At 39.6% G+C, this 23,817-nt stretch overlaps 1 protein-coding gene across 7 annotated transcripts in view; it reads left to right on the top strand.

Annotated features, from left to right (window-relative positions):
- Positions 1-23,817, top strand: part of diaph2 (diaphanous-related formin 2) — a 444,655-nt gene that overhangs the window by 380,427 nt on the left and 40,411 nt on the right. For 6 of the 7 annotated variants that reach the window (XM_084132527.1, XM_084132524.1, XM_084132525.1 and 3 more), the window contains 3 exons: positions 5,105-5,240; positions 18,377-18,469; positions 20,107-20,157. In XM_084132527.1, coding sequence (XP_083988653.1) covers positions 5,105-5,240; positions 18,377-18,469; positions 20,107-20,157 — 280 coding nt within the window. The remainder of the gene's footprint in view (positions 1-5,104; positions 5,241-18,376; positions 18,470-20,106; positions 20,158-23,817) is intronic. The other variant, XM_084132530.1, reaches the window with a different exon arrangement.

The raw sequence follows: 23,817 nt of genomic DNA, 5'->3' as shown, positions 1-23,817 counted from the left end.
CACATACATCACTCGCACACAGCACGCTGCGCCTGCGCACACACACAAACATTCAGGAGCACGGAAACTAATCAACGCTGCCCTGCGACTTTTAGTTATAAAATAGCTTCGCCACTGAATCACTACATTATATTTCTTAGCAACGACGGTTCTTTGCCTCCACGTCATGCATTAAAATCGTTTAATGCACAACCAGCCATGGATTATCCCTTACATAGCCAGAAGTAATGTGATACATTTAAATGCGATACAAGTTGTTGGCCCTAACCAGCCACGACAGAACATGCTATTGGTCGCTTGGTTTTCCTGGATAGACCCGCCCACTTTTAGTCCCATTGGTCCAGAATCCTACTACTCATAACTGAACATTAAATCTTAAATTTGGCCAGATACAGTAATTTGCTTGTCGCATCACGTCCAGTTACGACCAGATTTTGGCCACATATTTGCAAATGTACTTTGTGAATCTTTGGCAGGCAAAGGTTATGAAAGAAATTTGTATTCATGATAGAGCCCTCCACATAATATACGTTTCAGCATACCATATTTATGGCACCTCATAGTTTTATCAACATTTATCCTCAGAAATAGCCCTCATTGCTGCATGTTAAATTGCCTGAGTGACACATCCATTTGGTAGGACAAAAAAAAAAAGCCCTGCCTGCCCGTTCTCAAAAAGCGCGCACACTCAGATAAGAGAACCCATTAGCTATATTTCTTTTCAGGGTCAATAGAAATGAAATTTGATTTCAGCACATGAAGTTTGTTTCAGATCGTCCATCAATTTATCCAGTGCGCAGATCCCACTGTGTCTTTGTCTTCTGTATGCAATCCTGACTAGCGGCTGTGGAGAATATCAGTATATTAATGTCTTATCAAAGTGCAGCAGATGGTGATGAACTAACAATCTCACATGTTAATGGAGTGAGCCACTGGTTACACCAGAAAGGTCAGCAGAGTTTGAGCCACAGTGATGGTGCACAACAAGCATGACTCAGCTAATCAATAGAATGCAAGTGTGTCTGTGTGTTAGTGAACGTGCATATTTGTGCCAATACATATATGCCTGCACATACAGTTATCGAGGGCCTTTGGCTTAATGTATTATGTCGTCCCTGAGAATGATGATGATGATACTAATAATAGAAATTGTGATGCAGTGTGGTGTCATCACTGCCTGTTTTTCATTTTCACCACACAGCTAATGTGAGTGATCGCAATTAAACCCAATGGAGTGTCCCTTCAGATTGGTCTAATATTTGAGTCAACACACACAACATCGGCCACTTTTCACTCTTGGCAATTTTGTTGGCCTCTCACAGCCTGCTGAAAACTAATGGGGGATATGATCCAATAAATAAATAAATAACTCAAATATCATCAAATTTGTTCAGTTAGTGTACATTTTGTTTTGGCCAAATAGGCCCATCTGTGGTGTGGATTTTTTGTCCTCCGTTTCTCTCGCTCTCTTTTTGTCCCCTTTCCCGGAAGTGTTCCTTGAATAGCCAAGTGTGTATACATTGCGTGTAGGGCAATACATATATGATGGCCAACCCAAAAAAACATAACAATGAATTATAGAGCCCCTGCACCCTTTTTTGTCTCTGTGCGTAACACAAGGCTATTCAAATATTCTACACTAAGGCTGGGCAAACAGGAGGAACTACAAAGCCTCCTCCACAACGGAGGATTGCAGCAGGAGCGCACTTCCTTACTGTCACTCTGCTGAACATGTACCCAGCGAATATATTTACAAAGACATCTAGTCCTCAGTGGCTGCCTGGAAGGACAGCATCCTATCCTGTGCTTGCCAGCATGCATAAACACACTCGGGGTAGATGGAGTCCATATTGGCAAATTCAGTTCTGCAGCAATCCCTCTCCTAGAGTAATGCAAACAGAACTGTGGACAAAAGCCCGCCGAACGTCGCCTTACCAATCTAGAGAGCAACACGCACAACACGCTGCGTTTTTACATAAAATGTGCTTTTCCCAGGTGGGTTTGTTGTGTTGATTGGTGTTAGAAGTAAACGTTTTTCCTATTAGCAGATCAAATTCATCCAACTGAAAATGTTATCAAATCCTCCCACATTTTCTTCATTCAAGATGGATGTTTATTCATTGTTAATATTTAGTGTGTGTCAGATTGTATTAATATTCATCCTTCTACTAACTCAGGGTTTTAAAAAGATAATTCCCCTAAAAATTGAAATTCTGTTACCAGTTACTCATGTCATTCCAAACCTGTTTGACTTTTTTTCTTCTGCTGACCAGAAAAGAAGAACCATGAAAGTCAGTGGTGGGCAAAGTATCTTATTTTTTGGCTCCAAGTCATACAGGTTTAAAAATTGTTTTTACGGCATCGTCCTTTCAAAGACAGACGGATAGAGCTCTATCTCTCTCACTTTTAAATAACCCTTTCTGAGTACTCTAATTAACCAAAACAGTTTTAAGGAAGACTTTTCCCCCTGTAATCAGCTTTCCTAATGACTTTGGATTATTTAGTGTGCAAACACAATTAGCCGGCCTAATTTGCCTTAACATATTGATTGGTGGCCACCGCTGACAACCACAGGACTTCCCGTGGATTTCAATCCTTCCTGTTTATTTCTGTCGTCTTCTTTTTTTTAACTAACCTTTACCTTTCGTTTGCATAGAGCGTATCTGCAGCCGTGAGATATCAGCTTTCCCTGGCAAGGAGGACCGATCTGGATGCGATTTGAATTTGCAACAGTCAGAGGCACTGTGACCACGAGAAACAAATTTCCGTGAGACCGTGCAGCTCAGATGAATGCTCTTCGGGCCGTTCGTGAGCAAGAACATGATCATGGTTTAAATTGTGCATTTGATTCTCCTAAGCAGACGTACGTGTTGCATGTAGAAACAGCAAAAGAGCACACCATCCCACCATCGTTTTTGCTTTATGCTAATGCGATTCTGTCCTTTGTAGTCAATAGCACAGACGTTTTGCGCTATGAGAGTGATATTCAAAAGCACTCCCTCTGGGTGTTGTTTATCTCATGTAAAGCTTCCTAATACCTAAAACACAATTAAGAAAATTGATAAAATCATAAACACTGCCCCAGGCTAATTGGCATCAGGCAAAGGGTTGAAAACATGTTTGTTGCCATGGTAATTAGGGTTTTTGCATGTTTGATGAGGGTGAGATAGTTATGTTGTTTAATCGTGTTTGCAGTCAGAATTGTTTGTTTGTTTATAAAAACTTTTGCCAGCAGGAATTATTTTTGTTGCTATGAATAAATGATTTTTCAATTAAGAATCTAACGCTTGACAATGAGCTTGATGCTATCTCCAATTACAAGAATGAGATTGAACTGTCAGTTTTGGAGACCCACAATCCTGTGACTTCATGATAATCTATTTGAAAATGCAAAATCACAATAACAGGAAGAATTGTTTATGCTAATTTTTGTTGTCACTCTGTGGCATGAATAGATGAATATAGAATTCCTTTTCGCACTCTTTGGACAGCCTTATGCATGCTGACTCAATTACTTTTATTAGAACAAGTATTTTGTTTATTCCTTGCTGACTTATAGTTTTGCAGCAAAATGTTTGCTCTCTCACTCATGTTCATCCTTGTCCTTGTCATTTCATGAAAAGACAGTGAGCTCCTGTTCCTGGGCTTGACGGCCACTCCGCGATTGACCACCATGATGAGCTGCACTTTTCTCCTCCCACAATGTACCCATGATCCTTTTGTCTCCGTACCGAAAACGACACGCATGTCGGAAACCCTAAGGGAGTCTGAAAGGGCCAGACTGTCGACAGTCATTATATCGTACCAAGAAAGAACAAGACACACACATATACGTGTACACAAAACACTCATTCCTCCCTGTAAGGCAAGGCCTGTCAGGTTAGTTGTGCAGGCCTGGGGTGAAGAGACCTTTGCTGTGCTGGAAAGGTTATGTAGAAGTGGCTTATTTTCTCTCCTCTGCTGTGTTTCTGTGCCCTCTGAGCGTCTCCGTCTAGCCCTCTTGCCGTCTTCATACCGCCTGACACCTCCTTGGCATTTAAAGAAGAAGAGAGGAGGAGGACGATATCTCTGCGTCTCTGTATACAGGCCTCTCTCCCACTCGCTGGTACCCCGCCAGCATTCAGTCACTGGAAATATCCAGCATGGACACTGTGTTATCTGCTTTCACATTAATGCTCATGGAGACTGTAGCTCAGTGGGGACAACGGCAGTATCAGGAGCCATCTTGATGTTCAATTAGACAATCTCTGTCTGCTTCCTCTTCTCAACACTCATTGTTTCATTCACTGTAAGCAGAAAGGCTGCAACTGTGTTCCTTTATTTCAAGAGCAGATAAGCAGGCTCAGATGAAATCTGTGAACTGTCTTTACATTTTTTGTGCTGATTTTGGAATTTAGGTAAACTGTGGTAAATGTTGAGTGAAAAGTGTGCTTGTGCATGCGCGTGTGTGTAGGCTCTGGTGTAAATTGAAATTGAGCAAAATACCTCAAGGGCATGTTGTAGTAGTTGTATTGTTTACAATAACAATTCCATAAAAATATTTTTTTTATTTTTTAAACATTTAATAATAAGTGTAAAAAATGTTTTGACTATGTTTGGCAAGTGAGTGAACTAAATTGATGAGATGCATAATTTTAAATACAGTATGCAGTATTTTTCAAATTAATGACAGTATTTTTGTTATACTAAAAAATTTGTAAAGATTTTTTTTTTTTTTTCAATCAAATTATGTCTATATTGACATCCTGAACTGAGATGAGATGGTATTCTCGATTGAAACAAGTAGAGGCTTGGACCCGGAAACAGTGTTCCTTGCATCATAACTTAACAAGTGAATATGCACATTGTGCACACAGGCTTCTTCCCATTTATGGGTGACTGGAGTTTGAATTATGTGGAGTTCTGCAGGCATAGTCAGTGTGGGCCTGCAGATAAGCAATATCCTTAGTGTGTATGGACTAGACTATGTCACTCCACATTATAAAGTGCTGTCTATAGTGTTTCTTCAGTAGTAGAATTAGAATTTTCTTTCTTTCCCTTCTCTTCCACAGTCATCTCATTTACCCTCTAATTTCATTGTCTTTATTTCTCTCTGACAATTCAGGATGCTGTGCGGGAGAACCACAAGAAGAGGGAGATGGAGGAGAAGATCAAGAGAGCCAAGCTAGCAAAGGAAAAGGCTGAGCGAGAGAAACTCGAAAGACAGCAGAAGAAGAAGCAGTTGATTGACATGAACAAAGGTACGGCACTATTGGCCCTCCGGGGCCCGACTGCAGCCCGGCTCACAATTTCACATGATGCTAAGCACTGCAGGGGGTGGATGAGAAACAGGGCCATACTTCCTCTGTGAAAAATCACAGTTCACCGCCTGTTCCTTCGCACTAAATCTACAGGCAGAATAGACGTTACTAAGAATGTTTCACTGAAAAATCTTTATTTAGTAACTTTCACAGTTTAAGAAAGCAGTGTCAGTATAGAGTTAGGTTCCAGATGTTTTAAGACATCTGTCAAGTAAATGTTGACGACAATAATGTTAATTACGAAGCCATGCACACACCAGTGTGAAATCCAGTCGGAACCGAAGGGATTTCAGCAGAGATAACTGCTACAGCTGTTACTCAGTACAAGTATGAAATAAATAGACTATTTTTTATGTGTTTTATTAAATGGAGCATTTGTGGCATTGCTACATGAGGGTGTGGAGCAACCCAGCAGCATTATGGGGCTGTGCTGACAGGGCCGTGCCAGAGAAGATGTAGGTCACATGTAAAGATAAGCATCCTAGGTTCACTGCTTTTGTAGAGCAGACAGATAATGGATTGGCAGATTGCCTGTGGCCTAGTAAATGGAGTTGAGAGTCAACTATTAAGTTTTTGTAAGCTTGCTCAGTTTATTTCAGAAATGAAAAGAGGCCGCGTTGACAATAGCTTAATTCAGTTTGGATTACAGAAAAACTGATTGGATATGAAGTACATATTGTCCTTTGTGCATATAAACCCTCCAAAACGTTGTGTTCTGAAAAGAAATGTGTGGTTCGGTTTATAAAGTAAAGATAGAAAATGGGGGAGGCTGACCATGATGTCTCACACAGCATGCAAATTCAGGGCAAATTCTTGCCATGAGAGATATGAAGTACTCACTGCACTGCACAATTCTGATCCTTACAACGAGACAGAAATTCCTGCCTCTGGCCAAAGCTTTTTCACAAGTGCTCCAACTTAAAATGTCACACTGAGCCCAGCACTTCACAGCATTATATTTGAGACTTGCATTTGAGAAAATGACATGTAGAACTTCAGCTCTGTGTGTTTCCAAAGGATGACTGATGCATGCTAGTTTCATAAGGAGTGACCGCATTGAATGCTGAGCCTGTAATAATGCGGATGGAAAGACAGTGGATAACAAACCCTCTAGTCCAGTCAAGAATACCTTATTTTTAGTTATCGCTTTCCCTGCGTCAAAGCCCATAAAAAAGGCTTTTATCATTGAACTGCTGTAGTCATCACTAGATATAAAGTGAGAGAATGTGAGTTCTGTACATTTGGCTCCATATATGCATTAAATAATGCTTAACAGATGTTCATTTGCATTCAAATATGAATATGAAACTAAAGCACAGAAATGTAGTTCTTTGAAAAAAACACATTTTTTTCAGTAAACATTTTATTCCCTTACGAAAAATAGAATTTGTATCATTAAAAAAAAAAAAAAATCTAATTAAATTAAGTTTAGCTGTAATGATTGTTTGTGTGTGAGCAATAATAAAAAAAAAAAAAAAAAATAAAAAAAAATAATATATATATATATATATATATATATATATATATATATATATATATATATATATATATATATATATATATATATGTATGTATATGTGTGTGTGTGTGTGTGTGTGTGTGCTTTATTAGACAGAGGAAATAATAATATCATTATAATTAACCCAATATCACTGTAATCAAACACCATTCAGTGGCTCGGTTGGGTGTCTTAGAAAATAAAATCATTTTGCATTTATTAATGTTTTCTTAGAAATGTGGAAGCTTAGCTAAAGTGAGTATGTACCTTTTTTATTGATTTATTATTATTATTTTTGTAAATAGGGCAGTACTATTGTATTGCTCATTTGATCCACATATATCCTCTTTTTTGGCACACGACCCTCTTTCATTAGAACCCATGTCTAACGGCCTTTTGATTAATTATACTTTTTAAGGCCTTTTCAAAGGACTATTTCTATAAAGAGATTTTTGAAGTCATTTTCCAAATTGATATCTAATGCTCTTCACATGCGCATGATTAACAATGGGATACATATTTAATGAGAGTTTAATTCATTTAGGGTTAAGAGGATGTGTTTGACGGGATGGTGGAGCTGGGCGAATGAATATCTGTACCGTTTTCATTTTTTAAAAAGTGTTTTTAAAGTCACACAGATGGTATCTTGAAATGTGTCCTTGCAAGGTTTCACGAGCAATTTTGAGTGCCATGTGATTGATATGCATTGCGAGCGGGATAAAATCTGTTTTTCTTGTGAACTATTAGAAATCCTAATATGGGAAATTGCTCATGAAATCATTACCCGGCCCCCCATTTGTTTTAATTTCCTCTAAGTGGATTTCCATATTCTCTTAGAATGACCAGATGTTCAGCATTCACCAAATTGCTTAACCCGCTGAAAGTAAATGGGGAATGATGTAAAATAGGCCTAAATCCACCTAATCCTTCTGTCTTTATTAGGAAAATATGTTTTGTCCTAGTGGGGCAGCCATTTTGCCAAAGGATATGAAACTATGTTGTTTACAGGGTGGCCTACTCATTGTGAAACATCACAATGAGTAATGGTAGGATTTCCTGTGTGCCTGTCTATACTGTTTCTCAGCCTGCTGGCTGTTTCAGGGTCACGGTTGAGGGTCACTACAAGTGTTTATGCCCACATGTTGCCTTTGAGCTGTATGGAGCATTGGTGTAAAGGCTTTCATGAAACAAAGGAATCACTCTTGCCATATTTTAGGTGAAGTGTAATTTCTGTAGAGCCCAAGTCCCCTCGTTGTTGTGGCTTTGTCCCTTCCTATTCTTGGACAAACCCCTGATGTGTTTGGATGTGAATGCTTACCCTCCAACATTTACCCAGCCGTTGTTGTGTTTTTTATGCAGCTATAATGTAACATATTTGGCTCAGGAGACAAAGAGAGACGTAACCCTGTCCAATATTTCTATTCATCCAAGCCAATTCAGTAACAAACACAACATAGGTGAATTTAAAAATCTGTCCACTCCTTCTGTTCGATTTACAGGCATTGTTTTGAGATATTTGCATAACTCGTGTTTTTGCTGTGTTGTCTTTTTTTCACTGCTGGTGTGTTTCTAATCTATAGGTCAGTTAGAAAACTGAGAATATTGTTCTTGTTTGTGGTCACTTGCTGAGTCATAGTGAATAAAATCTTTCATGTGGCATATAAAAACCAGATGGTACAATAAATTGTGTTGTTACAATAAATAAGACTGGCACACATCTGCCATAGTCAGGAAGAAAGTAGCTTCACTTTCCTATCTGACAAATGATCCCTTTAAAGGTTTAGAATTAAAGGGCTAAAAGGAAGATTAGTGTAGTCTTCAGAATATATATATATATATATATATATATATATATATATATACTGTATTATGTGATGATAGCTGTCATTATCAGTGTGGTTGAGCTATGTTTTTTAAGGTCCGTCTACCAGTGCGTTTTAGAATGAATACTGCTCTTTATATCTGAATAATTTCTATAACCCATTACCATTCATTCAGCACCCTCAGTCCCAGACAGGCAGTCAATAGGTTCAGTGTAATTCATTCTGTGTGTAGAGCGATTTGTGTGCACTTACATTTTTTAAGCATCTTTATATAGTCTTTAAATGTGAAGTGTAATTTCTCCAACAACAATGGCACCGAACAGAATTGTAAGAAGGTTTTTTCAGACATTTGAAACACTCAAACACGTCACAAAAGATCAGGCGATTATAGCCTTGCCACAATCTCACGCCATTGGTTCAGGCAATGTTGTGCCAGTTGGGTCACGCAAACAATTTATAAAAATAAATATAAAAATATATATTAGTCTGTGCAATTGGGGTGGAGATGTTTCAGTGAGACTTTCTGCAGGTTGCGTTGATGAGTCATTAACTAATACATTTTATTAATTCGTTCAAAAACACTGATTCATGCAAGTGACTGTCTCTAGTTAGTTTGATCATTTACTCAAATAGATTGATTTGTTCTAAAATGCTGATTCATTCAGGAATGAAACAAGTGACTATTTTAATAAGTGAGTCACAAAATTATTCATTGAACCAAACTGATACAAAAGCAGTCATTTATTTAAGTGGACTGTATATATTGAGGTTGGTAAGTTTTGTTGTTATTGTTGTTTAGAAATGTATTCTTTTTCAGTACGAACACATTAAATCGAATAAATGCAGACTTTTTAAAGAGAAAGAGAAAAAAAAAAACGATTGACTCCAAACGTAGTGTATGCTGAAAAAAAAAAACTCTCAAATGAAGATAATTATAAAAAGCACACATATATACACACATATATGACAACACACACGTGTCAGTCCAGCAGGTGACTGTGTACAGATCTCCTGGCAAAGGTAATTCTGCTAAAGGTCGTGACTTTAGAATATGTTAATCTGTGTGATGCAAACAGAAACCACGAGAAGCCACACACTCCACTGTCTCTCCTCTAATTATCATTCCCATTTTTAATTAGTCATTGAGATATTCCATCTACCTCATTGGTCATTATGAATAAGTCAACCAGATAAGTACCGCTGCATAATGCTGAGCCGACTATGGCATGTCATTATCTGTATTTTAACTATCATATTAAATCTGGGCTGTCTGCAGGATTCAGTGTCGGTGCCGAGAAATGAGTGTCTGTCCTATATGCATATCAGCGTTCCCCATCAGCTCTTCAGTGTTATTTACACCCACTGTCAGGGAGCTCAATCCTCCTTTGAAGAATGCCACGTTAAATTCCAAAGCCCGCTGGATCCCAAGCATAAGCAAATTCCACTCAGGAAATCTTGGAGTGTGCGACTGCTGGCATTGTGAATTTTTTTGTCATTACCTTGAAATACGCCAACAAGGGCGCCAAGCTTATCTGCTGTAGTGCATCAATTCTAATAAATAACTGCTTATTAGCTTGTGCCGTATCAGCAGCCGGATGCCCCTGTGCCTTAAGGCGATGATAGCATGGCGAATTTCGCCATCAGTCTTGCCAGAGATGCGTTAGCCGTCTCTAAATATCTAACGTGCGAGGAGCAAAGTCATTGATTTATCAAGATAAGCATCTGTATAAGTCATGGTGACATCCAGAAAACCCAACATGTTTCCATTAATATCGCCCGTCCCACTCCACATTCTGAAATGAAGAGATATAGAGGCTGTGATTATTCCATGATAATGTTCATTTTCATCTCCCCGATTTTCCTTTAGAGAATATTTCCATCTTCAAATATATGTCATTTTTTCCCCTTAAATAAGACACTTTTTTTTCCTTTTTGTAATGCTGTTTTGTGCAGCCAACCCTAATTAGGGTAGCACTAAATGTCCTAATCACTTTAAGCCTCTTTAACTTAATTTAGCCCACTCTCCCTCAGGTCATAGCAGAAATGAGAGGATACATCTGAGAATCCCTCCACCGCCAGCACCCTCCCGCTCTCCGAGCACACATTCGCACTGTTGCGTGTCATTAATTTACAGCCATGGGTGTTCTACATTCTGATAATTTCTCGTCAAGAGTTCGGACCTGGAGAGCCACTCTGCAGTCACTCAAAAATAATTAAGCTCGCTGCTCAGAGCCTGGGCATCGCATTTTCAAAGCCTAAATCTTCAGAGAAGAAAATGAATGATGGTTTTTGACAGGACAACAACAGTTCTTCAAACGCAGGTGTTTTGTTTGTCATACATAGGGATTACATTATAGCGAGAAAGACAGTGATCTCTTTGTCTAATTCCTTACGAGATCCAGTAAGTGTCGGACTCGTGCAGTGATTTATGAAGTGTATTCTCAGATAAGCCTGGCTCATGTGGTCTGTGATCTCGGCAAGCAGATGGCAAGGAGAGCAGGGAACAATCGCTAAGCATCACCAACCTGATAAACCACTGTGGTGATTCATTAGCATACGGAAAGATGGCAAGAAAAATGTGTAGCACGTACTACAGATCTCAGCTATCTTGTATTTCTCCTTGTGAGCTGAATATGCAAATGGTTCGGCCTCTTAAAAGCCAGACCTATTCCTGGAGTTTTCACTTTACCTTTTCCTTCTGCTCTGTAATTTTCCTCCTTCCAAACCAAACATCTCTGACATCCTCTAATGCAGAGCCGTACAGCATCCGTCCACTTTTTGTTTTTGTTTCTTTATTTATGGTTCATGGACGCAGGAGTTTCTGTCTCTTTGCTGGTTGTGAAATAGCATCACCCTCTAATCCACTTCCATCTCCTCCCTGCCGACCAATAAAACGGCATGAACGAGGGACAGACCTAACCTGGGTGGAGTAATTATCTGCTCTGGCCATCTCTAAACGCTAGTCTCATTGGTCCCCTATTCCGCTTCTCATTGTCTAAGGCCTAGACCCCCTGGCGCCTATGTGAACTCAAAGAGGGAGTGCCCCGCTCAAGGAGGGGATGTGTGAGCATCCCTAATTAAATTACACACAGACATAAGTGGGTTTTCACATCAAGCTGTTCCAGCAAAACGCTCCAAAATGCCGGTCTGGTGCCACATCCATCTTCTTCATTACTCCTGAGTCCGTGCTCATTCTCTCAGAGTGCTTTGGAGCTCTCACTCCAGCAGGCCAGCTGACAGGTCACAGTGTCATATCTCGTGTCAGATCCTCCAGAGAGACAGCACCTCATAACAGGTGCGAGGCTGGAACCGGCAGGACTGTTGAACTCTCACTGCTAATGCACTTTCTGCAGCTGCGGTGAAAAGGAATCTCTCAGACAAAGAGTGGCAGGCGGGAAGCAAGTCCAAAATGCACCTGGCTCCTCGACGCAGGGCTTTGTTCGCCACATATGCGCAAGGTTAATTGCACAGGTGCCTTTCTCCAGGGTGACAGATAGATTAACATGTTTTTCACAAAAAATTGAAGGACAAGAAGGGACAAAGACGGTGAATGCTACTCATATACACGAGCAGGGAGCTGCAAGATGCTTTTTAGCTTCTATTAATGTGGAAATGAGAGCTGGGGGTCTGTGGCTGTAGGCCGGTCACTGGGAGGACACAGTAATAGATATAATGTCCTCTGGATGGATCTTTGTTGTTTGGATTTTAGAGGCAAAAGTTGTATGTGTTTTAGCCTCCCTGGAGCAATCGTCTTCAGGAGCACCAACATAAATTGAGTTCTCAGTCAGTCCTCTTTGGTTTTTGTTTTTGTTTTTGTTTTTAGTTTTTGTTTTTCATCACCGTGGACAGATAGCAGGTTGAATTTATGAACCGGGCTTGAATTTATGAGCTGCTGCATTATTGTTGTAATGGCTCAGTTTGAAATGTAGAAATGAGGTATGGTGTACAATACAGATGTAGTACAATTTTGAGAATATATTTCTTGTGTATCAGTAGTTCTATATACATATATGTAAAGATATATTCACACAATATATAGTTCTTGTGGATTCTCGGTGTCACTAGCTGGGTTTCATCCACATATTTTCATAAAAATGTTAGGGCATTAAATTAGATGCAAACAAAATATGCGCAAAATACACTCAATTGAGGTAGTTGCTTAAAAAAAATTCCACAAGACAATTGTCACAGCGGCAACAACTTTTTTCATTTTCCCCAGAAATGATTATTTTGATTTATTGAATACATGGGTTGGACACACTGCGTGCTTTATTTATTTAGTTTTGTTTGTTTGTTATTTAATTATTATTATTATATACTTATTTCTATTTTGTTGTTTTGCTTTATTCAGAATTTTCTTATAAAATAAAATTAGCGTCTTGAATGAAAACATAGCTAATCTATGTATTTCTATTTATATTGCATAGCTAATCAGTATTTCTGTAGTTAAATTGCTACATTTTGTTTATTTATAGGAATGCATGTTTTTTCAAAGCATGTTTTGGCATTTGATAGGCAGTTTAGTGACACGAAAGACATCTGGCTCTTTCAAGTGCCTCTGTTTAACTGGTGTTAATGTATGATGAATACATCACCGTAACCTTTTATCCTCAGCCCGCCTCTGTCTTGAACAGACTGAACTCAGGTTTTGCTGATGTGACACTGCAGAAAAAAAACCTGTTTCTGCTTCTTTTAACGCTGTGGTGTGCGGAGCGATTTCATATACACCATAATCTCTTAATCCTGGTGATTTGCTGCAAAGTCAGTGTTCTAGCAAAGCTCAGTTGCATATACAGTGGCACACAGGCATTACTAGATGCTTGGTGTCAATATCAGCCATGAGAAAGGAAGGGAGCGAGAGTGCGAGTCCAAGCATGCACGTGCATACGTTGTAGAAATAATTAAATGTCAGCCCGTCCGCTCTGTTGAGTGTCTCACGGGGTTTTACGACCTGCACAGTCTCACTTCGGCAGTCCTTCTCCATGACTCAGTCCTCCAGATGTTGTGATGCCACGCTCGCACACACACTGCGAGCTACACAAGCCTGGGCATTAACACACTAACCCTTCTCCCCCACTGCTACTTCTTAGTCGTTGTGACACTTCACTTTGTTTCTCTCCTCCCCCATTTCTCTCCCCTGTGTCCTGGAAGATAAGCTCCTACCCTCTGCCAGGGTGCTTGTTTGGGAAGCTAATCTAATGTGTGAAGTTCACAAATCCGGCAGAGGGCTGTACTTGTTATCCCCTAATTAAAAATGTGATAGTGCACCCATAAATATATTGGAGAGACTGAAGAAGGCCCCAGGGCATTCTGGTTCATTTGGCAGGAGCCTGAGGGGGCAAAGAACCACCTGATACCCTGACAGTAAAGAGATAGGTGGCAGAAAAAGACAGACAACAGAGGAGATACAGATACAAGACTAGCTGTTTGAAGAGTTTCACTTTATGCTCCTGAAGTTCGTTGTCTGAAACATTTCTTTGCCAAATAAAGCTGGCTGATATGGCTGAACATTTTTAAATCTCATAGTAATAGTGTATTTCTCAATAATTATATATTTTCTCTGATATAACCTTAAGAGTGAGATTTAGCATAACTTTATCCAGAAGCAAAATCTAGTTAAATAATCAAAACATGTTTTCCAACGTTTTTTTTTTTTTTTTTCACTCAAGGAAAAATTATATTTAATATTGTATATGCACCAATGCAGCAATAAATATTAAATATAGCTGCAAGCAGCAATTAAGGGGCCAAGCACAAAGAAGGCACATTAAAGGGATGGTTTAGAGTAAAATCAACCTAGGGTCCTTTGCACCATGACCTCGAGCCAAACAACTCCCAAAGCCTTTTTTTCCTTGGTTGAACATTATTAAAGTTAGAGCTTATTTAGATAACTCAGTCGGATGGCTTAGTGCAGGCCCTAATGGATCCTCCAATGTATCTCGTAAATTACCCCACTAATAATGCTCGGAATGGTACCAAACTTATACAGTAGTACAAATAGGTTCTGTACTCATAAAACAAGGCATTGGAAAGTTTGTAAGTACATCAGGAGTTTATTTAAATAACACTTGCTTGACGGTTCATGCTACTGCTAACCCGGACGTCGACGTCACTTCAGTGATTTGGGAAAAGCACGTAAAAGTCCTGGCAGAAAGCGATGCATAAAGATGTAGTGTAACGACGCCCAGTTCCAGGAATGCACTAATATTTTGTTGGTAGTACCAGTTTGCAACAATTATTAGTTAACACTAAGTTGTTAACACTTCGGAAAAAAAAAAATAATTCGTTGTTACACCACATCCTTATGCATCGTTTTCTGCCAGGACTTTTATGTGTTTTTCCCAAACCACTGAAGTGATCTTGACGTCCTGGTTAGCAGTAGCATGTGCCGTCAGGCAAGTTTTTGAGAACGGTTTGACGAATCGACTTGAATTCCTTAAATTTTACCGCCGTGATCTGAAGAGTATCTGGTTAAATTTTCGTGAAAATGTGAGTAATGGTGTAGGAGGAGTTCGAAAAAGTATGTTTTTAAATTTGTCTGAAAATTTTCACGAGCCACTGAATCAAGGAAAATAGAATTTTGTTTCTACCCCTTACAGTTCAAAAGTTATTAAAGGGTAACTAAACCCCTGGTCAGAGCCTGACTCCACCCACTGGCAATATTTGAAAAATGCTGGAAAAGTGGGCAAACCCCAGTGGAGATAGAGGGGACGAACCAAGGGCGGGGCTGAGCAGGGGGCATGCACCTGAGACCCGCAGTGACGGATTAATTGACAGCTGCTGTCAGACTCTAAAATGGAGAGTGACTCACAGGGTCGCAAGACGACGTAAAGTACATGAGTTTTATAGAGTTGATGTCAATAGCGCATGTGAAAAAACCCAGCAAAATGCGCCGGCGCGTTTGTCGACCCCAGAGGATTAACTTTAGCCTAACCATAAATTGTGATTAAAATATATATGATCACTCACATCAAGACACCGCTGCGGTGGTGGAGTTCATGCAGGAGGAGCAGCGTTTGGCACTGCATCGCTTTTCAGCGCGAGCTGTGTGGAAAAGCCCATTTCCACCTCTATTCCGTTGGAGAAGCAATCCTGCGTAAAATGCAGGTTGCACACTTGAGCTCTAGGCGGCAACCACTGGCGCCTAATTTCCAAGTCTGCTGGAAAGCTATGCAGTCCAGCAGTGCTGTTGCAACCAGCAACACTACACCTCTTCTCTGATGATATGTTTAGTAGCGCGAGGGCGAGACAACCTGTCACAAGAGATCACAGCAATAGCGAACAACAACCATCCAGTCAATTCCTGATGGACAAAATCAAGTCCTGCCATAATTTGTTTTCTTGTTTGAGAAGTCGTTTCACTCGGAAAACGTAATATGGAAGAAAAACTTCTGTTTCATGCCTACTTTAATACATCCCGTACTGATGAGACAGAAAAATAATGTAGACCACATGCTCTGGCAATTCCTCACAGGTCCATGTGGAGAGATCATGAGCCCAGCTGGTTCTCGTAGAAGCATGGCCCAAAAGGACATTGTTAATGGAGCAGCCATGGGTCGCTTGGGAGTGTGTTTCCCATTTTAGTAATTTTGCTTTCTTGTGTCTGAGATCCTCTGAACCCAGCCTTCCCAGCTCTCCTGTCCTGGCCATTGCAGATGATGAATTGTGTTACAGTTAAGCAAGCAAGAAGTAGGACAAATTGATCAAAGTGTCAGGTGCCCCTTGTGATGTCTAGGTCTCCAAAACGAAGGAAATGAGGGAGCTGTCGAGAAGTTTCCGGAATCACGGTGCCTCTAATAAATGTTTACCTGCCCCCTGAACACCCAGATTGGACATCAGATGGATGTAGACGTGTTTTGGGGACGCAAACTTTGGGATACAGCTACTTTAGGAACTGTCATTGCTTCCAGAGGACGATGGCACACTCGGTGGAAAGAGCCAGCGAGATGCATGTCCTGGTTTAAACCAATGAGCAAAGCTATCAGCCAAGGTGTTGAAGAGCAATTAGAGATAAGCCATGCTTGTTCTGCTCTGGTTTGTTCTGGAACAGTTAGTTTAATTAGCTTGATTTAATCTGGGTGGCTCTTAAACACAGTGAACCTCTTCTTTGATTTTCCAGTATTATTTATTTTATTTTATCCCACTGCTGCTGTTTGTTTCTTCATTTTCATCATATTTTGGCTTTGTTTAATGTGTACAGTTGTATCATGTATAAGTGCTTGTGCTCCTGCTGCTTTCAATGGAAAATGCACTCGTGCAGTTCTGCCTCAGTGTAGCGAGTGTGTGGCATTTTCTGAAATTAATTATGTAGCCGTGTCAACTTTCTTCCTCTTTATAAATTCAATTTGCTGACTGTCATCTACTTTGACTGTGCGAGGAAACAAAAGATTGATTAACACGCCTGAAACTGCTGCCTAAAGCTACCGGCATCTCTGCCACAGACGCTTTCTCTCTGCCAAGGCAGACGTCGAAATCCCAACCCATTCACTAAATATTTCCAGAGAACGACTCGATCATGTACACAAAAGAATTGATGAAACGATCCCACACGCAACAATAAGTCACAGTAATGATTCTAGTTTAAAATAATGCCTCTGCTGGACCACTATGATATAGTGGGGACCCTCGGTCTCATTAATGCTGGGTAAAGATAGATGACCCAGATAAAAGACCAAAAGATTATTTCTGAACCCCACCGTTGACCGATGCTTTGGATGTTCTGTGCCATATGCCCATGCAAAGAAAAAAGAAAATGCATTAAAACTTTGCAAGTGGAAGTAAAAGACTATCAGAAGGTACAAAAGCTGTCAGTGGGGCAGTACCAGTACCCTAAGGGTGCATATTAGTACCTTTTGAAAGGGTACATAGCTTTTGTACCTTATTTTCTGAAAGTTTATGTATTAAATTGTGTCATTAATTTCATAGAAAATATTTATTAATGAAGTATTAATTATATGATAATATGTTAAATATTTTAGAAATTACCTTAATCTTTTTTTACTTTTGTAAAATGGTTACAAAAACAATGTTAATTGATATAGTATCCTAATTACATTTTGTCTTTATAATATCACACTTGCTATTTTTCTCAAACTGTATAAATCAGCCTTTATATTTTAAGAAAGAGGTCTGCAATGAGGATCATCTTATTCCAGGGATGTCGTCATTAAAATGTTAGACAGTTAAGAGGTCTCTTATTTCTCCATATTCTACAAAAAATTTAATAAATCCAAAATTTGATTTCGGGATTTATCCTTTCACTGAGTGAGCCGCTCATCTCATTGTCTTTTAGAAGTCAAGGCCCATTTGACGGGAGATGCGTTGCACTCCGGTGGCATGACCGTTTTCGAGACACATCCCACTGTCATCGAACAATGATAAAAAGCCCCAGTATTGACCGGCTCCACACTAAATCTTGGTAAAGAGCACTTAGCTCCCCTGTGCAAGCCGCAGAGCTAATACCTGTCAATGGCCATCAGTGAACACTTCCATCCTCTGGCTCCTCTCCATACGTTAGCCACCGCCTCGAAGCGTCTGTGCATTTAGGGAGACACGTTGTTATCTTTGGTTCTTTTTGCCCTCTGCACCATTTGCCTTTCTTTTTTGCTGTTCTGTTTTTGCTTTTCCTTTTACTCCCATACTCGGTTTATTGTAGCCTGACAACAGTGCGTGGTATGTGCGAGTTGGAGTATACTGTATGTGCATGTGTTCTACATGTAATTGAGCTCTGACAGGCAACTCTTTCCTCTCTACAGAAGGTGACGAGACGGGTGTGATGGACAGCCTGATGGAGGCTTTGCAGTCTGGAGCAGCCTTCCGTGACCGCAGGAAACGAACCCCACGCAATGGTAAGACTGCTCCACCTTCTCATGCCTTACATTTCCAGGTGCCTTTAAATGTAAAGTTCACCCACAAATGAAATTTCTGTCATTTACTCACCCTCATATTGTTACAAAACCTGTATGACCTTTCTGGCATGGAATGCAAAAGGAGACATTTTGAATGTGCACTAGAGCTGTTTTGCTTTAAAAAGGGCACAACAACATAAAAGTCACATGATCCTTCAGAAATCATTCTAATATGCTTATTTGCTGCTCAAGAAACACATTTTTTATTTATTTATTAATTTAATGCATCCTTGCTGAATAAAAGTATTAATAAAAAAATATTTTCGAACAACAGTGTACATTCTTCAGAGTGAGGAAGAGGAAATGTTCTGTTTTTGGGTGAACTATACTGTATCCTTTTAACAATGTAAAATTGTAGGTCTCCACTCCGAAACTGTTTTTATAATGGATTCATTGCCACATTACCATTTATAAGTCACTGATTACTGAAATTGATTGTAGCCTCTGAGTCCTTAGAGGATGGTTTAACATAATCTTAATGTTAACATATTCCATCCTGCCATGATGAATCGCACTGACCCAGGGGAGGAGAAGCGGACCACCTGCTGTAGGTGCTACATTGAATTGAAATGCCAAGGACGGGCAGACAAGTGTCTATAACTGCTGTAGCTTTCCAGAACAGCCTCGTACGATGACCCCAATCAGTCACTCTTTTCCCAAAGTCCTTGTCCATGCATGCTTACGGTGCATAAACCCGCTTGTGTCATTAGAAATTCTCCTGGGATGTAGTGAGATATATGTTGTGTACAGACTGACAAAAAAAACAAAATTAGAAAAGCCAGATAAGAAAAACATGCCAAAAGATATCACTACTCTGAGGAGGAAATGCATGAGGGGGAACTTTAGATCGCCGTATCAAATGTACCTAATCTCCATACAGTATATCAGCATGCTCAGCAGCACTGATTTGTCCCTGCACTATTTTTCTGGCTTTACTTTATCTTGTCTCACAAAAAAAGTTCTTCCCATGATCCCTTGTGTCAGTGTTGAGGTCTAATAAGAGGGCATGAATAAGTAAGGTGTCATGCTGTATCAAACCTGTCTCCCACTCAGCCCCCAAGTGCTGCCCCCTGACAGAGCCTGCCAGCCATCCATGCTCAGAGCTCACCTACTCCATCCAGCGCTGTGGCCCAGTCTCCCTGACATCTGTTTGAATAAGACTGACATTTAGGAGAGAAGAGAGTGTGTAGATTAAACCTCACCAGTGCTCTTTCTCTCTCTTCTGTCTCGTACTCTGTTTCTTTCTCATCGCTTGCTTTCTTGTGCTCGGTGTCGCTCGTCCTCTCTCTCTTTCTCTTTCAGCCTTTCTCTTTCTTTTTCTGATGAGTGTGTGGGCTGAGGTTTGACAACACTGAGAGTTTCAGAGTGGATAATTGGTTACGAACTCCTGAAATACCTCTTGTTTGACGTGTCTCCCTCTTTCTCTCTCTCTCTCTCTCTCTCTCTCTCTCTCTCTCTCTCTCTCTCTCTCTCTCTCTCTCTCTCTCTCTCTCTCTCTCTCTCTCTCTCTGTCTCTCTCTCTCTCTGTCTCTCTCTCTCTTTTCTGTCTGTCAATTTCTACTTCGTCATTGTTGCAGGTGATCAAAGCCCTTCCTGTTCTTCACCTCGGTGGCCGGGTGCTAACCATGGTAACAAAATGAACCTATGTTTACCCCCTTGCCCTGCTCTTCTCCCAATAACACTTGCTTATTGCCCAGACTAAAAAAATAAAAATAAAAATTGGGTTGCACTCTAAACAATCTATACTGAGCTCTAAAACTGGATGTGTAGGGTAGAAAATAGCTTCTCTCTTGGGCTTTGTTCAGACAGGCTGCCAGATTATTATAATTTTTTTGCCATTTTCAGCTCAAATATAATTAATTGCTTGTAACTGAATATCAAAATCAGATTTTTACAAACTCGTTCCAAAATATTAATATGAAAAATCTTAAAATGATTCAGACAGAGGAACTAAGTCAGATATAGATGTCAAGTTTTTATTTATTTTTCATGCAAAATGCATTGTAGTGAATTGGTTTAAATTCATTTTAGGTTAGTGACTCTCAGCACAGTACCAATGAAACACAGTTATCACCAAATTTGTAAAAAGTAATATAATAATATTTCAAAAAGTGAGGGTCATAGTGCGAGTTTGAAGTAGTGCAGATGGACCACTCAATGTGAATGACAAGTAATATAAATAGAGAAGGTGCAGTGTACATTAAAACAGGTACAAATAGCATGTACTGTAACTATCACAGTACAAATTACATAATATTGTATACTGTAGATTAGTGATTCTCAACGTTTTTGACTCAAAGGCCCCCCATTTTCCACAACAATATTCAAAGGCCCCATGACTTTTCCAGTTGTTTGTGATTTAATGGATAAAGATGAAGGATAAGGGTTTTTTTAACTCACAATTTCTTTGTGACAAAATATACAACTAGAAAACTAGAGGGGGTATAGTTGAGTGTAGTGTGAACAAAGCCCTTGAAATATTTGACTCTCAACATGATTTCATCAGTTCATTCACTGAATATTATCTAAGAGATTGTGATTGATTCATATTTATTAGGTAAGATTAATTTAGTGTAAATAATCTTCTGATCTAGGAGTGCTGGCTGCTTTGTATCCTCTCCAGTAGTTGGAGCTCAGGCTAGTGTTTCCTCTTTCTAGCCATCATATAGTAGATTACCTAACTATGCACCCTTACAGTGATGAAGCATGGCAGCACGTCCACGCCTGTGGAAGGCGAATAGAAATGATCTGTCTGAAGGGTCATTGCTTTCCTTAATTCCCATTGATTGTTTTTTTTTTTTTTTTTTTTCTGTAAAGCTTGGCATTATTTTTGAGTGCCATCCCATGCACAGAGCACCAAAAATGCTCACTTCTTAGATTCTAGTCTTTTTCTGCCTTGGCCTACTTTAGAACCGCTATGACAGAGCTTTATTGCACACAGTCTCATGCAATAGTGTGTGTGTGGGGTGGTGGGGGGGTGGTGGGGGGGGGTTGGGGGGGGGGGGGGGGGGTATTCTATATGCCTGAAATGATTTGTTAATGTGTGCACGACACCGAATCCCCTCACTTTTATGCTTTGCACGCCTGTGAATGGCACCGCTACAGAAATGCCTGTGAAAAACAGTACCACACTGAATGACACACATTGGTGAATATGTACATTATTTATGATGTCAGTGAATATGTTTTATCTTGTAGCTTTCTGCTGTATTACTGATATGCTGCATGAACCATTCAGAATATATCAGTATGAATTCAATGTCTGGATCAGCAGGGTTCATGCATGTTATTATGCTCTTGGACTCCAGATTCAATGACCTGATCCTGAGCGGAGCTTGAAGGCCTTTTGTAAGAGTCAGAATTTGTCTAAGCTTTTAAGAGGCCTAACCTTAACCCTCATACACACACATTGGTAATAGACCTTGGCTAGTACTTTTTTTTTGTTTACTCGCCAGACTTCTGACATACATACATACTCACTAAACTTTTTACGAAGATACACAGCTTTATACGTTCATATGTGATGTCATTTAAAAGGTTAACCAATCTTTTAATAAACATTAGTCAATAAAGGTGATGGGTAAGTGCTAATGAATTTAATTACCGCTTGTGCATTTGTTTCACTCTCACTATTAAAGGAACCATCTGGCAGTGGCTTCTGCTTTCTGCTATGTGAGTGATTTACAGTGTACAGGGTTGAACCTTTAGGCACTGTGTTAGTAGAGAGTGACATTAAAATTATGAATGTCACAATTAAGTGTTTTGCAAGAGTATATTTAAGACCAGTTTCACAGACAGGGCTCAGATTAAGTCAGGAATTAGGCCTTTAAGGGCATTTAAGTAGATTTTATAAATGTTCCTTAGAAAAAAAAAAAAAAAAAATTGGTGTGCATCTTGAGACAATTGGCACTGACACATATTTTAGTATATGTCAGTGCAAGTTGCTTTCAGTTAAGACAGCTCAAACGTGCATTTTAGTCTGGGACCAGGCTTAATCCTTGTCTGTGAAACTGGGGGATTAATGATCTTAGACACCTTTACTTTAGGGCATTTTTGGATGTGCCTTTCTAAAAAAAATATCTGTTTGATGACAGTTATCTCCTTTAACACTCTGTGTAAAGCTGTGTTGAAGCTACAATTTAGAAGCTACTCATGATTTGAAGTTAAATGAATACTTCACCCAAAAGTGAAAACTTTCTAATTACTTAATCACCCTCATGTCATCCAAGACCTGTATGACTTTCTTCTGTGGAATATCGAAGATATTCAGAGAAATGTCTGTTTTTTTGGGGGGTTTTTTTGCCCATACAATAACAGTTAAGGGGGTACAATGTTGTTTCCGCAGAAGAAAATGCAGGTTTGGCACAACATGAGTGTGAGTAAATGATGACAGAATTTTACTTTAAAATCCTGCTTTAGATAAGCAAAATCCTTAAACGAAATAGGATGATCATCATCTCCAGTCAAATGGTTTAGTCATTTAGCATTTAAAGTACAGTTGCATTAATCATGCATGCAACAATAAAGAAACCAGCCAAACATGACAAACGCTAGGCATTCAAGTTCTACTAATTAGACTCTAAAGCAATGGTGCATTGATGTAGGTCAGTGTGCTACAGCCTTAGGGCAGCAGACTGCCTTTTTACTTAGGTAACATAGTAACACAACCATGAGCATGCAGCCATTTCAGTTCAATCTTAGACCCAAGGCAAGCTCTGTGTCAGTACAGATATGGTAAATGGGTAATTCATTTTAAATAGTGTTGTGAATTCAAAACTCAGGGGAAGAAAAAGATGTCTGCAAGACCGATTTAATGCAAGATACCTGGTCAGATCTGACCTACATTTTGCTGTTGAGTTTTGTAAATACTGTCAGTATTCTTAGCTCTGTTCACCAATAGTATAACAAAGATGCGGTGCTTACACAAAAGCATGAATTGACTCATATCACACTGTGTTTCGCTGACTTTTCTGCAGTTTAATGGTCTTCAGTTGTTGCTTTGATGTGGATGTGCTTTGATTGATGTCTTCGAGTGCATGTTTTCTTGTTGGAAACTCAAGCCGGTTTATCTTCTTGGTTTGTTCCGAGAAACATGTTTGATGCAATTCTTTGTATTAAGATGGCAAATATGTTTATCTGATTTTCCTAGTCACTAATATATTTAGCAATTTTTGATCGTGGATTTTTATATTAGTATTTTTGCTTGTGTTAAAGCTCTGCACTGATCTCAGAGGTAACCTTGAAAGTGGCATTTTGTGATGAAGCCTGGGCCACTCTGCACTAAAAAT

Source organism: Abramis brama (genome assembly GCF_963993115.1).
Source record: "Abramis brama genome assembly, chromosome: 13".
Taxonomy (NCBI): domain Eukaryota; kingdom Metazoa; phylum Chordata; class Actinopteri; order Cypriniformes; family Leuciscidae; genus Abramis; species Abramis brama.
This window is presented reverse-complemented; position numbering and strand designations above follow the sequence as displayed.